Here is a 15372-nt window from a genome sequence, read left to right as displayed (position 1 = left end):
GTGGTCAGATTTTCCGAAAGGAGGGCGGGGGAGGGCTTTGTATGCATCGCGGAAGTTAGAATAACAATGATCTAGGGTTTTACCAGCCCGGGTCGCACATTCGATATGCTGATAAAATTTAGATTAGCCTTGTTAAAATCCCTATCTACAATAAATGCAGCCTCAGGATATGTGGTTTCCAGTTTACATAGAGTCCAATGAAGTTCTTTCAGGGCCGTCGATGCGTCTGCTTGGGGGGGAATATACACGACTGTGATTATAATCGAAGAGAACTCTCTTGGTATATAATGCGGTCGGCATTTGAATTCTAGATCAGCTGAACAAAAGGACTTAGAAATAGAACCCTTTTTAATGGTTCTTTATAGAGAATGATTCTATAAAGAAACCTTCTCAATCTTAAGGTTCTAGAAATAATCTTTTGAAGAACCAAACAGGGTTATTTTTTCTGGTTAGCCATTTTATATTGTTAACATTTCGTTGGTTTTATTATTGTGTTAACTAAGTTGAATCAGGTGTTCTAGATCTGCAATGGCTGGGGAGAACCACTGGTTTAGACATCAGTTAACTCAAGGCCATACGTGAGTCTTTCACTAGACACCGTCACGGGCCGTAGTCACATAATTAATTATCACTAAATGAGCAAAGAACCCTTTTGTGAACTGCAAAGAACCATTGAAGGGTTCTAATGGTTCTTTGAGTCATTATGTCTCCACATAGAACCATCAACCTTCCCAAAGAACCCTTGAGGAACCCTATTTTCTTAGTGTTTAGGGGGAGCTAGCGGTTGATTTGGAATACAGGGTATGTTTCCTTGGTTGAAGGGTCAGTGTTGTCGGGTTAAGGTGTAAATTATTGATCGGGGGTAGAGTTGACCACGCAAGCCAGTAACACTGCTTATCAATACTGTAATGATGATGATGACGACACCACAGGGTTCAATCAATCAATTTTTTTAAAGCCCTTCTTACATCAGCTGATGTCACAAAGTTCTGTACAGAAACCCAGCCTAAAGCCCTAAACCTAGAGAGGAACCAGGCTATGAGGGGTGGCCAGTCCTCTTCTGGCTGTGCCGGGTGGAGATTATAACAGAACATGGCCAAGATGTTCAAATGTTCATAAATGACCAGCAGGGTCAGATAATAATAATCACAGTGGTTGTCGAGGGGAGAGAGAGAGAGAGAGAGAGATCACACAGGACATTGGATAAGACAGGAGAAATACTCCAGATATAACAGACTGACCCTAGCCCCCCCGACACATAAACTATCAGCATAAATACTGACTTCAAATCTACTGAGATTTGTCCTGATAGGATGTGATTAAATTACAGTATGGTACTATCACTGACCAGCTCATGGGTGTTTTCATTTCCTGTGTATTTTATTTTCAATAGTATCACCTGTAAGGTGTTATCTGTATTTTAATTAAGAATGAGGCTAACCTGGTAGTGGTGTATGGGGTGGAACCCTATGGTATCACAGCGCTATGGTATCACAACCCTGAGTTATCACAGCCCTGTGGTATCACAACCCTGAGTTATCACAACCCTGTGTTATCAGAACCGAGTTGTATCTGAACAGAACACTGTGGTATCAGAATATAACCCTGTGGTATCAGAGCAGAACACTTTGGTATCAGAACAGAACCCTGTGGTATCATAACCCTGTGGTATAAGAACAGAACCATGTGGTATCTGAACAGAACCCTGTGGTATCAGAACCCCGTGGTATCAGAACAGAACCCTGTGGTATCAAAACCTGTGGTATCAGAACCCTGTGGTGTCAGAACAGAACTCTGTGGTATCAGAACAGAACCCCGGTCTGATCAGAACCTTGTGGTACTGTATTAGTGTGGGGTGTAATGGTGTGGTATCAGGCGGTCCATCTAGGGAGGGTCTGCATGCCTCTCAGCCCTCAGGCTCACCTCAAGGAGCTGCCAGCTGTGTGACAGGAGCTGGGCTGAGGGCCAGATTCTAAACATCACAACACTATCTCTCCCTCTGGGTGCACCGTTAAATACATCTCTGACCATTGTATTGCAGCAATACATGGACTATACTTTCCTGGGTTGACCTGGTTGATCTGCTGAGACAGTGTTGACCTGGACAGTTAACCTGCTGAGAGACAGTGTTGACCTGCTGAGAGACAGTGTTGACCTGGACAGTTGACCTGCTGAGAGACAGTGTTGACCTGCTGAGAGACAGTGTTGACCTGCTGAGAGACAGTGTTGACCTGCTGAGAGACAGTGTTGACCTGCTGAGAGGCAGTGTTGACCTGCCTCTCAGACAATGTTGACATGGTACCGGTCTGTCTGTCTGTCTGTCCAGAGACAGGATGTGGCTGCATGGCTGGACTAATGCTCCGTCCGTCCTTCCGTCCGTCCGTCCTTCCTTCCTTCCTTCCAGAGACAGTGTTGACCTGCTTAGTGACAATGATGACCTGCCGAGATGCAGTGTTGACCTGCTGAGAGAGTGTGTTGACCTGTTGAGAGACAGTGTTGACCTGGCTCTTAGCAGGGCAACACTGTCTCTCAGCAGCTCAACACTGTCTCTTAGCAGGTCAACCTTCAGATCAACACTATCTCTCAGCAGGTCAACACTGCCTCTCAGCAGGTCAACACTGCCTCTCAGCAGGTCAACACTGTCTCTTGACTCATCATTGTCAATAAGCAGGTCAACCTTAAAGTCAACACACTCTCTCAGCAGGTCAACACTGTCTCTGGAAGGAAGGAAGGAAGGACGGACGGACGGAAGGACGGACGGTGCATTAGTCCAGCCATGCAGCCACATCCTGTCTCTGGACAGACAGACAGACAGACAGACCGGTACCATGTCAACATTGTCTCTCAGCAGGTCAACCTCTGGTCAACCCTGCCTCTCAGCAGGTCAACACGGTCTCTCAGCAGGTCAACACTGCCTCTCAGCAGGTCAACACTGCCTCTCAGCAGGTCAACACTGTCTCTCAGCAGGTCAACACTGCCTCTCAGCAGGTCAACACTGTCTCTCAGCAGGTCAACACTGCCTCTCAGCAGGTCAACACTGTCTCTCAGCAGGTCAACACGGTCTCTCAGCAGGTCAACACGGTCTCTCAGCAGGTCAACACTGTCTCTCAGCAGGTCAACACGGTCTCTCAGCAGGTCAACACTGCCTCTCAGCAGGTCAACACTGTCTCTCAGCAGGTCAACACGGTCTCTCAGCAGGTCAACACTGTCTCTCAGCAGGTCAACACGGTCTCTCAGCAGGTCAACACGGTCTCTCAGCAGGTCAACACTGTCTCTCAGCAGGTCAACACTGTCTCTCAGCAGGTCAACACGGTCTCTCAGCAGGTCAACACGGTCTCTCAGCAGGTCAACACTGTCTCTCAGCAGGTCAACACGGTCTCTCAGCAGGTCAACACTGTCTCTCAGCAGGTCAACACGGTCTCTCAGCAGGTCAACACGGTCTCTCAGCAGGTCAACACTGTCTCTCAGCAGGTCAACACTGTCTCTCAGCAGGTCAACACGGTCTCTCAGCAGGTCAACACGGTCTCTCAGCAGGTCAACACGGTCTCTCAGCAGGTCAACACGGTCTCTCAGCAGGTCAACACTGTCTCTCAGCAGGTCAACACTGTCTCTCAGCAGGTCAACACTGTCATTCAGCAGGTCAACACTGTCTCTCAGCGGGTCAACATCCGGTCAACATTGTCTCTCAGCAGGTCAACACTGTCATTCAGCAGGTCAACCCCAAAGTCAACACTGTCTTTCAGCAGGTCAACCTCCGGTCAACACTGTCATTCAGCAGGTCAACACTGTCATTCAGCAGGTCAACACTGTCATTCAGCAGGTCAACACTGCCTCTCAGCAGGTCAACACTGCCTCTCAGCAGGTCAACACTGTCTCTCTGCAGGTCAACAACTGTCCCTCTGCAGGTCAACACTGTCTCTCAGCAGGTCAACATTGTCTCTCAGCAGGTCAACCTCCGGTCAACACTGTCTCTCAGCAGGTCAACACTGTCTTTCAGCAGGTCAACAAACTCTCTTAGCAGGTCAACCCTGCCTCTCAGCAGGTCAACACTGCCTCTCAGCAGGTCAACCTCCAGGTCAACACTGTCATAAGCAGGTCAACACTGCTTCTCAGCAGTCACTAAGCAGGTCAATTTCCAAGTCAACACTGTCTCTCAGCAGGTCAACACTGTCTCTCAGGAGGTCAATACTGTCACTAAGCAGGTCAAACCCCAAGTCAACACTGCCTCTCAGCAGTCACTAAGCAGGTCAATTTCCAAGTCAACACTGTCTCTCAGCAGGTCAAAATTGTCTCTCTGCAGGTCAACACTGTCTCTCAGCAGGTCAACACTGTCTCTCAGCAGGTCAACACTGTCTCTCAGCAGGTCAACACTGTCTCTCAGCAGGTCAACACTGTCTCTCAGCAGGTCAACACTGTCTCTCAGCAGGTCAACCCCCAAGTCAACACGGTCTCTCTGCAGGTCAACACTGTCTCTCAGTAGGTCAACACTGTCTCTCAGCAGGTCAACTTCCAGGTCATCACTATCTCTCAACAGGTCAACACACTCTCTCAGCAGGTCAACCCTGCCTCTCAGCAGGTCAACACTGTCTCTGCAGGTCAACACTGTCTCTCAGCAGGTCAACCTCCAGGTCAACACTGTCTCTCAACAGGTCAACACTGTCTATCAGCAGGTCAACCCTGCTTCTCAGCAGGTCAACACTGCTTCTCAGCAGGTCAACACTGCTTCTCAGCAGGTCAACACTGCTTCTCAGCAGGTCAACACTGTCTCTCAGCAGGTCAACCTCCAGGTCAACACTGTCTCTCAACAGGTCAACACTGTCTATCAGCAGGTCAACACTGCTTCTCAGCAGGTCAACACTGTCTCTCAGCAGGTCAACCTCCAGGTCAACACAGTCTCTCAACAGGTCAACACTGTCTCTTAGTAGGTCAACACTGCTTCTCAGCAGGTCAACACTGTCACTAAGCAGGTCAACCCCAAAGTCAACATTGTCTCTCAGCAGGTCAACTTCCGGTCAACACTGTCTTTCAGCAGGTCAACACTGTCTCTCAGCACGTCAACCTCCGTTCAACACTGTCTGTCAGCAGGTCAACCTCCAGTCAACACTGTCTCTCTGCAGGTCAACACTGTCCCTCTGCAGGTCAACATTGTCTCTCAGCAGGTCAACCTCCGGTCAACACTGTCTCTCAGCAGGTCAACACTGTCTTTCAGCAGGTCAACAAACTCTCTTAGCAGGTCAACCCTGCCTCTCAGCAGGTCAACACTGCCTCTCAGCAGGTCAACCTCCAGGTCAACACTGTCATAAGCAGGTCAACACTGTCTCTCAGCAGGTCAACACTGTCTCTCAGCAGGTCAACACTGTCTCTCAAAAGGTCAACACTGTCACTAAGCAGGTCAACCCCGAAGTCAACACGGTGTCTCTGCAGGTCAACACTGTCTCTCAGTAGGTCAACCTCCGGTCAACACTGTCTCTCAGCAGGTCAACACTGTCTCTCAACAGGTCAACTTCCAGGTCATCACTATCTCTCAACAGGTCAACACACTCTCTCAGCAGGTCAACCCTGCCTCTCAGCAGGTCAACACTGTCTCTGCAGGTCAACACTGTCTCTCAGCAGGTCAACCTCCAGGTCAACACTGTCTCTCAACAGGTCAACACTGTCTATCAGCAGGTCAACACTGCTTCTCAGCAGGTCAACACTGCTTCTCAGCAGGTCAACACTGCTTCTCAGCAGGTCAACACTGCTTCTCAGCAGGTCAACACTGTCTCTCAGCAGGTCAACCTCCAGGTCAACACTGTCTCTCAACAGGTCAACACTGTCTCTTAGTAGGTCAACACTGCTTCTCAGCAGGTCAACACTGTCACTAAGCAGGTCAACCCCAAAGTCAACATTGTCTCTCAGCAGGTCAACTTCCGGTCAACACTGTCTTTCAGCAGGTCAACACTGTCTCTCAGCACGTCAACCTCCGTTCAACACTGTCTGTCAGCAGGTCAACCTCCAGTCAACACTGTCTCTCTGCAGGTCAACACTGTCCCTCTGCAGGTCAACATTGTCTCTCAGCAGGTCAACCTCCGGTCAACACTGTCTCTCAGCAGGTCAACACTGTCTTTCAGCAGGTCAACACTGCCTCTCAGCAGGTCAACCTCCAGGTCAACACTGTCATAAGCAGGTCAACACTGCTTCTCAGCAGTCACTAAGCAGGTCAATTTCCAAGTCAACACTGTCTCTCAGCAGGTCAACACTGTCTCTCAGGAGGTCAATACTGTCACTAAGCAGGTCAAACCCCAAGTCAACACTGCCTCTCAGCAGTCACTAAGCAGGTCAATTTCCAAGTCAACACTGTCTCTCAGCAGGTCAAAATTGTCTCTCTGCAGGTCAACACTGTCTCTCAGCAGGTCAACACTGTCTCTCAGCAGGTCAACACTGTCTCTCAGCAGGTCAACACTGTCTCTCAGCAGGTCAACACTGTCTCTCAGCAGGTCAACACTGTCTCTCAGCAGGTCAACACTGTCTCTCAGCAGGTCAACACTGTCACTAAGCAGGTCAACCCCGAAGTCAACACGGTCTCTCTGCAGGTCAACACTGTCTCTCAGTAGGTCAACCTCCGGTCAACACTGTCTCTCAGCAGGTCAACACTGTCTCTCAACAGGTCAACTTCCAGGTCATCACTATCTCTCAACAGGTCAACACACTCTCTCAGCAGGTCAACCCTGCCTCTCAGCAGGTCAACACTGTCTCTGCAGGTCAACACTGTCTCTCAGCAGGTCAACCTCCAGGTCAACACTGTCTCTCAACAGGTCAACACTGTCTATCAGCAGGTCAACCCTGCTTCTCAGCAGGTCAACACTGCTTCTCAGCAGGTCAACACTGCTTCTCAGCAGGTCAACACTGCTTCTCAGCAGGTCAACACTGTCTCTCAGCAGGTCAACCTCCAGGTCAACACTGTCTCTCAACAGGTCAACACTGTCTCTTAGTAGGTCAACACTGCTTCTCAGCAGGTCAACACTGTCACTAAGCAGGTCAACCCCAAAGTCAACATTGTCTCTCAGCAGGTCAACTTCCGGTCAACACTGTCTTTCAGCAGGTCAACACTGTCTCTCAGCACGTCAACCTCCGTTCAACACTGTCTGTCAGCAGGTCAACCTCCAGTCAACACTGTCTCTCTGCAGGTCAACACTGTCCCTCTGCAGGTCAACACTGTCTGTCAGCAGGTCAACCTCCGGTCAACACTGTCTCTCAGCAGGTCAACACTGTCTCTCAGCAGGTCAACACTATCTCTCAGCAAGTCAACACTGTCTCTCAGCAGGTCAACCCCCAAGTCAACACTGTCTCTCTGCAGGTCAACACGGTCTCTCTGCCGGTCAAAACTGTCTCTCAGCAGGTCAACCCTGTCTTTCAGCAGGTCAACTCTGCCTGTAAGCAGGTCAACACACTCTCTCAGCAGGTCAACCCTGCCTCTCAGCAGGTCAACACTGCCTCTCAGCAGGTCAACCTCCATGTCAACACTGTCTCTCAGCAGGTCAACAAACTCTCTCAGCAGGTCAACACTGTCTCTCAGCAGGTCAACTCTGCCTGTCAGCAGGTCAACACACTCTCTCAGCAGGTCAACTCTGCCTCTCAGCAGTTCAACACACTGTCTCTCAGCAGGTCAACACTGTCTCTCAGCAGGTCAACCCTACCTCTCAGCAGGTCAATACTGTCTCTCAGCAGGTCAACCTCCAGGTCAACACTGACCCTCCATAGGTCAACACTGTCTCTCAGCAGGTCAACACTGCTTCTCAGCAGGTCAACACTGTCTCTCAGCAGGTCAACACTGTCTCTCAGCAGGTCAACACTGTCTCTCAGCAGGTCAACCCTGCCTCTCAGCAGGTCAATACTGTCTCTCAGCAGGTCAACCTCCAGGTCAACACTGACTCTCCATAGGTCAACACTGTCTCTCAGCAGGTCAACACTGCTTCTCAGCAGGTCAACACTGTCTCTCAGTAGGTCAACCTCCGGTCAACACTGTCTCTCAGCAGGTCAACACTGTCTCTCAGCAGGTCAACCTCCAGGTCAACACTGTCTCTCAACAGGTCAACACTGTCTCTCAGTAGGTCAACACTGTCTCTCAGTAGGTCAACACTGCTTCTCAGCAGGTCAACACTGTCACTAAGCAGGTCAACCCCCAAGTCAACACGGTCTCTCTGCAGGTCAACACTGTCTCTCTGCAGGTCAACACTGTCTCTCAGCAGGTCAACATTGTCTCTCAGTAGATCAACCTCCGGTCAACACTGTCTCTCAGCAGGTCAACACTGTCACACAGCAGGTCAACTTCCAGGTCATCACTATCTCTCAACAGGTCAACACACTCTCTCAGCAGGTTAACCCTGCCTCTCAACAGGTCAACACACTCTCTCAGCAGGTTAACACTGTCTCTCAGCAGGTCAACCTCCAGGTCAACACTGTCTCTCAACAGGTCAACACTGTCTCTCAGCAGGTCAACACTGTCTCTCAGCAGGTCAACAAACTCTCTTAGCAGGTCAACCCTGTCTCTCAGCAGGTCAACTCTGCCTGTAAGCAGGTCAACACACTCTCTCAGCAGGTCAACCCTGCCTCTCAGCAGGTCAACTCTGCCTGTCAGCAGGTCAACACACTCTCTCAGCAGGTCAACCCTGCCTCTCAGCAGGTCAACTCTGCCTGTCAGCAGTTCAACACTGTCTCTCAGCAGGTGAACACTCTCTCTCAGCAGGTCAACACTCTCTCTCAGCTGGTCAACACTGTCTCTCATCAGGTCAACACTGTCTCTCAGCAGGTCAACACTGTCTCTCAGCAGGTCAACACTGCCTCTCAGCAGGTCAATATTGTCTCTCAGCAGGTCAACCTCCAGGTCAACACTGCTTCTCAGCAGGTGAACACTCTCTCTCAGCAGGTCAACACTCTCTCTCAGCAGGTCAACACTGTCTCTCAGCAGGTCAACACTGTCTCTCAGCAGGTCAACACTGTCTCTCAGCAGGTCAACACTGTCTCTCAGCAGGTCAATATTGTCTCTCAGTAGATCAACCTCCGGTCAACACTGTCTCTCAGCAGGTCAACACTGTCTCTCAGCAGGTCAACACTGTCTCTCAGCAGGTCAACACTGTCTCTCAGCAGGTCAACACTGTCACTCAGCAGGTCAACCCCCAAGTCAACACGGTCTCTCTGCAGGTCAACCCTGCCTCTCAGCAGGTCAACACTGTATCTCAGCAGGTCAACCTCCAGGTCAACACTGCTTCTCTGCAGGTCAACACTGTCACTAAGCAGGTCAACCCCCAAGTCAACACGGTCTGTCTGCAGGTCAACACTGTCTCTCAGCAGGTCAACATTGTCTCTCAGTAGATCAACCTCCGGTCAACACTGTCTCTCAGCAGGTCAACACTGTCTCTCAGCAGGTCAACTTCCAGGTCATCACTCTCTCAACAGGTCAACACACTCTCTCAGCAGGTCAACCCTGCCTCTCAGCAGGTCAACACTGTCTCTGCAGGTCAACACTGTCTCTCAGCAGGTCAACCTCCAGAACAACACTGTCTCTCAACAGGTCAACACTGTCTCTCAGCAGGTCAACACTGCTTCTCAGCAGGTCAACACTGTCTCTGCATGTCAACACTGTCTCTCAGCAGGTCAACCTCCAGGTCAACACTGTTTCTCAACTGGTCAACACTGTCTCTTAGTAGGTCAACACTGCTTCTCAGCAGGTCAACCTCCGGTCAACACTGTCTATCAGCAGGTCAACACTGTCTTTCAGCAGGTCAACACTGTCTCTCAGCAGGTCAACCTCCGGTCAACACTGTCTCTCTGCAGGTCAACACTGTCCCTCTGCAGGTCAACACTGTCTCTCAGCAGGTCAACCTCCGGTCAACACTGTCTCTCAGCAGGTCAACCTCCGGTCAACACTGTCCCTCTGCAGGTCAACACTGTCTCTCAGCAGGTCAACCTCCGGTCAACACTGTCTCTCAGCAGGTCAACCTCCGGTCAACACTGTCTCTCAGCAGGTCAACACTGTCTCTCAGCAGGTCAACCCCCAAGTCAGCACTGTCTCTCTGCAGGTCAACACTGTCTCTCAGCAGGTCATCTCTGCCTGTAAGCAGGTCAACACACTCTCTCAGCAGGTGAACCCTGCCTCTCAGCAGGTCAACATCCATGTCAACACTGTCTCTCAGCGGGTCAACAAACTCTCTCAGCAGGTCAACACTGTCTCTCAGCAGGTCAACTCTGCCTTTCAGCAGGTCAACACACTCTCTCAGCAGGTCAACACTGTCTCTCAGCAGGTCAACACTGTCTCTCAGCAGGTCAACACTGTCTCTCAGCAGGTCAACACTGTCTCTCAGCAGGTCAACACTGTCTCTCAGCAGGTCAACACTGTCTCTCAGCAGGTCAACACACTCTCTCTCAGCAGGTCAACACACTCTCTCTCAGCAGGTCAACACTGTCTCTCAGCAGGTCAACACTGTCTCTCAGCAGGTCAACACTGTCTCTCAGCAGGTCAACACTGTCTCTCAGCAGGTCAACCCTGCCTCTCAGCAGGTCAATACTGTCTCTCAGCAGGTCAACCTCCAGGTCAACACTGTCTCTCCACAGGTCAACACTGTCTCTCCACAGGTCAACACTGTCTGTCCACAGGTCAACACTGTCTCTCAGCAGGTCAACACTGTCTCTCAGCAGGTCAACACTGTCTCTCAGCAGGTCAACACTGTCTCTCAGCAGGTCAACACTGTCACTAATTAGGTCAACCCCCAAGTCAACACGGTCTCTCTGCAGGTCAACACTGTCTCTCAGTAGGTCAACCTCCATGTCAACACTGTCTCTCAGCAGGTCAACAAACTCTCTTAGCAGGTCAACCCTGTCTCTCAGCAGGTCAGCTATGCCTGTAAGCAGGTCAACACACTCTCTCAGCAGGTCAATCCTGCATCTCAGCAGGTCAACCCTGCCTCTCAGCAGGTCAACACTGTCTCTCAGCAGGTCAACTCTGCCTGTCAACAGGTCAACACTATCTCTCAGCAGGTCAACTCTGCCTGTCATTCAGGTTAACACTCTCTCTCAGCAGGTCAACACTGTCTCTCAGCAGGTCAACACTGTCTCTCAGCAGGTCAACACTGTCTCTCAGCAGGTCAACCCTGCCTCTCAGCAGGTCAATACTGTCTCTCAGCAGGTCAACCTCCAGGTCAACACTGTCTCTCCACAGGTCAACACTGTCTCTCAGCAGGTCAACACTGCTTCTCAGCAGGTCAACACTGTCTCTCAGCAGGTCAACACTGTCACTAAGCAGGTCAACCCCCAAGTCAACACGGTCTCTCTGCAGGTCAACACTGTCTCTCAGTAGGTCAACCTCCGGTCAACACTGTCTCTCAGCAGATCAACACTGTCTCTCAGCAGATCAACACTGCCTCTCTGCAGGTCAACACTGTCTCTCAGCAGATTAACCACCAGGTCAACACTGTCTCTCAACAGGTCAACACTGTCTCTCAACAGGTCAACACTGCTTCTCAGCAGGTCAACACTGTCTCTCAGCAGGTCAACACTGTCTCTCAGCAGGTCAACCTCCAGGTCAACACTGTCTCTCAAAGGGTCAACACTGTCTCTCAGCAGGTCAACCCTGCCTCTCAGCAGGTCAACACTGTCTCTCAGCAGGTCAACACTGTCTCTCAGCAGGTCAACACTGTCTCTCAGCAGGTCAACACTGTCTCTCAGCAGGTCAACACTGTCACTAAGCAGGTCAACCCCCAAGTCAACACGGTCTCTCTGCAGGTCAACACTGTCTCTCAGTAGGTCAACCTCCGGTCAACACTGTCTCTCAGCAGATCAACACTGTCTCTCAGCAGATCAACACTGCCTCTCTGCAGGTCAACACTGTCTCTCAGCAGGTCAACACTGTCACTAAGCAGGTCAACCCCCAAGTCAACACGGTCTCTCTGCAGGTCAACACTGTCTCTCAGTAGGTCAACCTCCGGTCAACACTGTCTCTCAGCAGATCAACACTGTCTCTCAGCAGATCAACACTGTCTCTCAGCAGGTCAACACGGTCTCTCAGCAGGTCAACCCTGCCTCTCTGCAGGTCAACACTGTCTCTCAGCAGGTCAACCACCAGGTCAACACTGTCTCTCAACAGGTCAACACTGTCTCTCAACAGGTCAACACTGCTTCTCAGCAGGTCAACACTGTCTCTCAGCAGGTCAACACTGTCTCTCAGCAGGTCAACCTCCAGGTCAACACTGTCTCTCAACAGGTCAACACTGTCTCTCAGCAGGTCAACCCTGCCTCTCAGCAGGTCAACACTGTCTCTCAGCAGGTCAACACTGTCTCTCAGTAGGTCAACCTCCGGTCAACACTGTCTCTCAGCAGATCAACACTGTCTCTCAGCAGATCAACACTGTCTCTGCAGGTCAACACTGTCTCTCAGCAGGTCAACCACCAGGTCAACACTGTCTCTCAACAGGTCAACACTGTCTCTCAACAGGTCAACACTGCTTCTCAGCAGGTCAACACTGTCTCTCAGCAGGTCAACACTGTCTCTCAGCAGGTCAACCTCCAGGTCAACACTGTCTCTCAACAGGTCAACACTGTCTCTCAGCAGGTCAACCCTTCCTCTCAGCAGGTCAACACTGTCTCTCAGCAGGTCAACACTGTCTCTCAGCAGGTCAACACTGTCTCTCAGCAGGTCAACACTGTCTCTCAGCAGGTCAACACTGTCTCTCAGCAGGTCAACACTGTCTCTCAGCAGGTCAACACTGTCTCGTCAGCAGGTCAACACTGTCTCTCAGCAGGCCAACACTGTCTCTCAGCAGGTCAACACTGTCTCTCAGCAGGTCAACACTGTATCTCAGCAGGTCAACCTCCAGGTCAACACTGCCTCTCAGCAGGTCAACCTGCAGCAGCCTGCCTGGCTGGACGAATGATTCCTCTGTCTGACATGCAGAATAAAGGACAGTGTTTGTATTACATCTAGTGTGCCCTCTGAGATTGACACTTTCTCTTCGGCATAGTAAACTAAGTTTGGATTCTATCTCCTACAGATATCTGTGAGCTCACAATACTCAGAGCCCTTCAGGTGCATTTCCCCCTTTCCCTGCCCTCCTCCTCCTCTGCTCCTCTCCCCCTTTCCCTGCCCTCCTCCTCCTCTGCTCCTCTCCCCGTTTCCCTGCCCTCCTCCTCCTCTTCTCCTCACCCCCTTTCCCTGCCCTCCTCCTCCTCTGCTCCTCTCCCCCTTTCCCTGCCCTCCTCCTCCTCTGCTCCTCTCCCCCTTTCCCTGCCCTCCCCCTCCTCTGCTCCTCTCCCCCTTTCCCTGCCCTCCTCCTCCTCTGCTCCTCTCCCCGTTTCCCTGCCCTCCTCCTCCTCTTCTCCTCACCCCCTTTCCCTGCCCTCCTCCTCCTCTTCTCCTCACCCCCTTTCCCTGCCCTCCTCCTCCTCTTCTCCTCACCCCCTTTCCCTGCCCTCCTCCTCCTCTTCTCCTCTCACCCTTTCCCTGCCCTCCTCCTCCTCTGCCTCTCCCCCTTTCCCTGCCCTCCTCCTCCTCTTCTTCTCTCCCCCTTTCTCTGCTCTCCTCACCCCTTTCCCTGCACTCCTCTCCCTCTTTCCCTGCACTCCTCCTCCTCTTCTCCTCTCCACCTTTCCCTGCCCTCCTCCTCCTCTGCCTCTCCCCCTTTCCCTGCTCTCCTCTCCCCTTTCCATGCCCTCCTCCTCTCCTCTCCCCTTTCCCTGCCCTCCTCCTCTCCTCTCCCCTTTCCCTGTTCTCCTTCCCCCCTTTCCCTGCCCTCCTCTCCTCCTTCCCCCTGCAGCCCTGCCCCTCATCCCCCTACCGTCATTAATCTGTTTAAAGCAGCCGTGATAAATGAACTAAACTTGGCTTGCCTCGCATTTTTTATGATTTGGTTTGAACAAGCTATGTCAGGTATGTGAGGAGGCTTGATACCGCCCTAACAGAGGGTCATGTTGTCAGCGATTCTGATTCAAAAAGGTTCTTTATGTATTTCATTGCTGTGCAAAACAAATTCCCTTCAGGGAAATGGTTTCAATCAATCAACCAACCAATCAAATCCTCTCTCCTCTCTCCCAGGTAGTAAGGAGGCAGCGTTTACCTACGCCATCATCGCCGCAGGTGTGGCCCATGCCATCACAGCAGCGTGTACCCAGGGGAACCTGTCTGACTGCGGCTGTGATAAGGACAAGCAGGGGACCTACAGCCAGGACGAGGGCTGGAAGTGGGGAGGCTGCTCGGCTGACGTGAGCTATGGCCTGGGGTTCTCTAAGGTCTTCGTAGACGCGAGAGAGATCAAACAGAATGCCAGGACCTTAATGAACCTCCACAACAACGAAGTGGGACGCAAGGTATGTAGATACAAAAGTGGACATTCCACCTCAATGACATCCTGTAGGAAGTCATGTCAATGTTTCCCCTCACTAACAATGTCTAATAGGAAGATAATTTTATCATATTGAGACATGGTATAAAACACCTTAATTGTAGTCTGATAGACCACCATGAGGTAGAGCAACAAACAGACCCTCCTCTCATGTAATCATTATAACCTGCAAGACTCCGTTCGCAAGAAGAGCTGGAAGCAGTGGACGGTGCTGTAAGCTTGGTGTTGTGATGTCTAATCCCCTGTCTGTATGCTCTGGAGAATAAACCACAGGAAGTAGTCAGACGCATCAGAGAGGAAGTAACCTGTAATGGAACCATGGCAGGCGTTACAGAGGAGGCAAAACAGACAGGAAGTAGTCAGACGCATCAGAGAGGAAGTAACCTGCAATGGAACCATGGCAGGCATTACAGAGGAGGGAAAACACAGAAAGGTGTGATCACATCTTAAATCTGGACCTGGTATGGACCTGGAAACTGGAACACCCTGGTTCAGACACTGTTCTCTCTCTGTTCTCTCTCAGCTCCATCACCCTGGTTCAGACACTGTTTTCTCTCGGTTCTCTCTCAGCTCCATCACCCTGGTTCAGACACTGTTCTCTCTCTGTTCTCTCTCAGCTCCATCAACCTGGTTCAGACTCTGTTCTCTCTCTGTTCTCTCTCAGCTCCATCAACCTGGTTCAGACTCTGTTCTCTCTCAGCTCCATCAACCTGGTTCAGACACTGTTCTCTCTCTGTTCTCTCTCAGCTCCATCACCCTGGTTCAGACACTGTTTTCTCTCTGTTCTCTCTCAGCTTCATCGCTATACTAAGTACTTCCTCTATGAACAGTTAGATGTAGTAACTGTTTTGATAACATGATGAGATCAATTAAGAAAACAACCTCTACATGTTGTGATGATGTTTCCACTTCACAGAGCCCTCTGTCTCTGTCTGGAGATGCACCCCTGGCTGATAGGACCTTTATACTGATTAAGGTCCAATATTTTCTTGGTTTATAATGA

The 15372-nt window shown here is 50.9% G+C and overlaps 1 protein-coding gene across 1 annotated transcript in view; it reads left to right on the top strand.

Moving 5' to 3' along the window:
- The window catches only part of LOC110528698 (protein Wnt-7a), an 84085-nt gene that overhangs the window by 13079 nt on the left and 55634 nt on the right, over positions 1–15372 (top strand). The window contains exon 3 of the mRNA XM_021610831.2: positions 14063–14334. Within this exon, the coding sequence (XP_021466506.1) occupies positions 14063–14334 (272 nt within the window). The remainder of the gene's footprint in view (positions 1–14062; positions 14335–15372) is intronic.

Source organism: Oncorhynchus mykiss, chromosome 7 (assembly GCF_013265735.2).
Source record: "Oncorhynchus mykiss isolate Arlee chromosome 7, USDA_OmykA_1.1, whole genome shotgun sequence".
In the NCBI taxonomy this organism is placed as follows: Eukaryota; Metazoa; Chordata; class Actinopteri; order Salmoniformes; family Salmonidae; genus Oncorhynchus; species Oncorhynchus mykiss.
The sequence above is the reverse complement of the archived record's forward strand: the minus strand, read 5'-3'. Positions and strand labels throughout refer to the sequence as shown.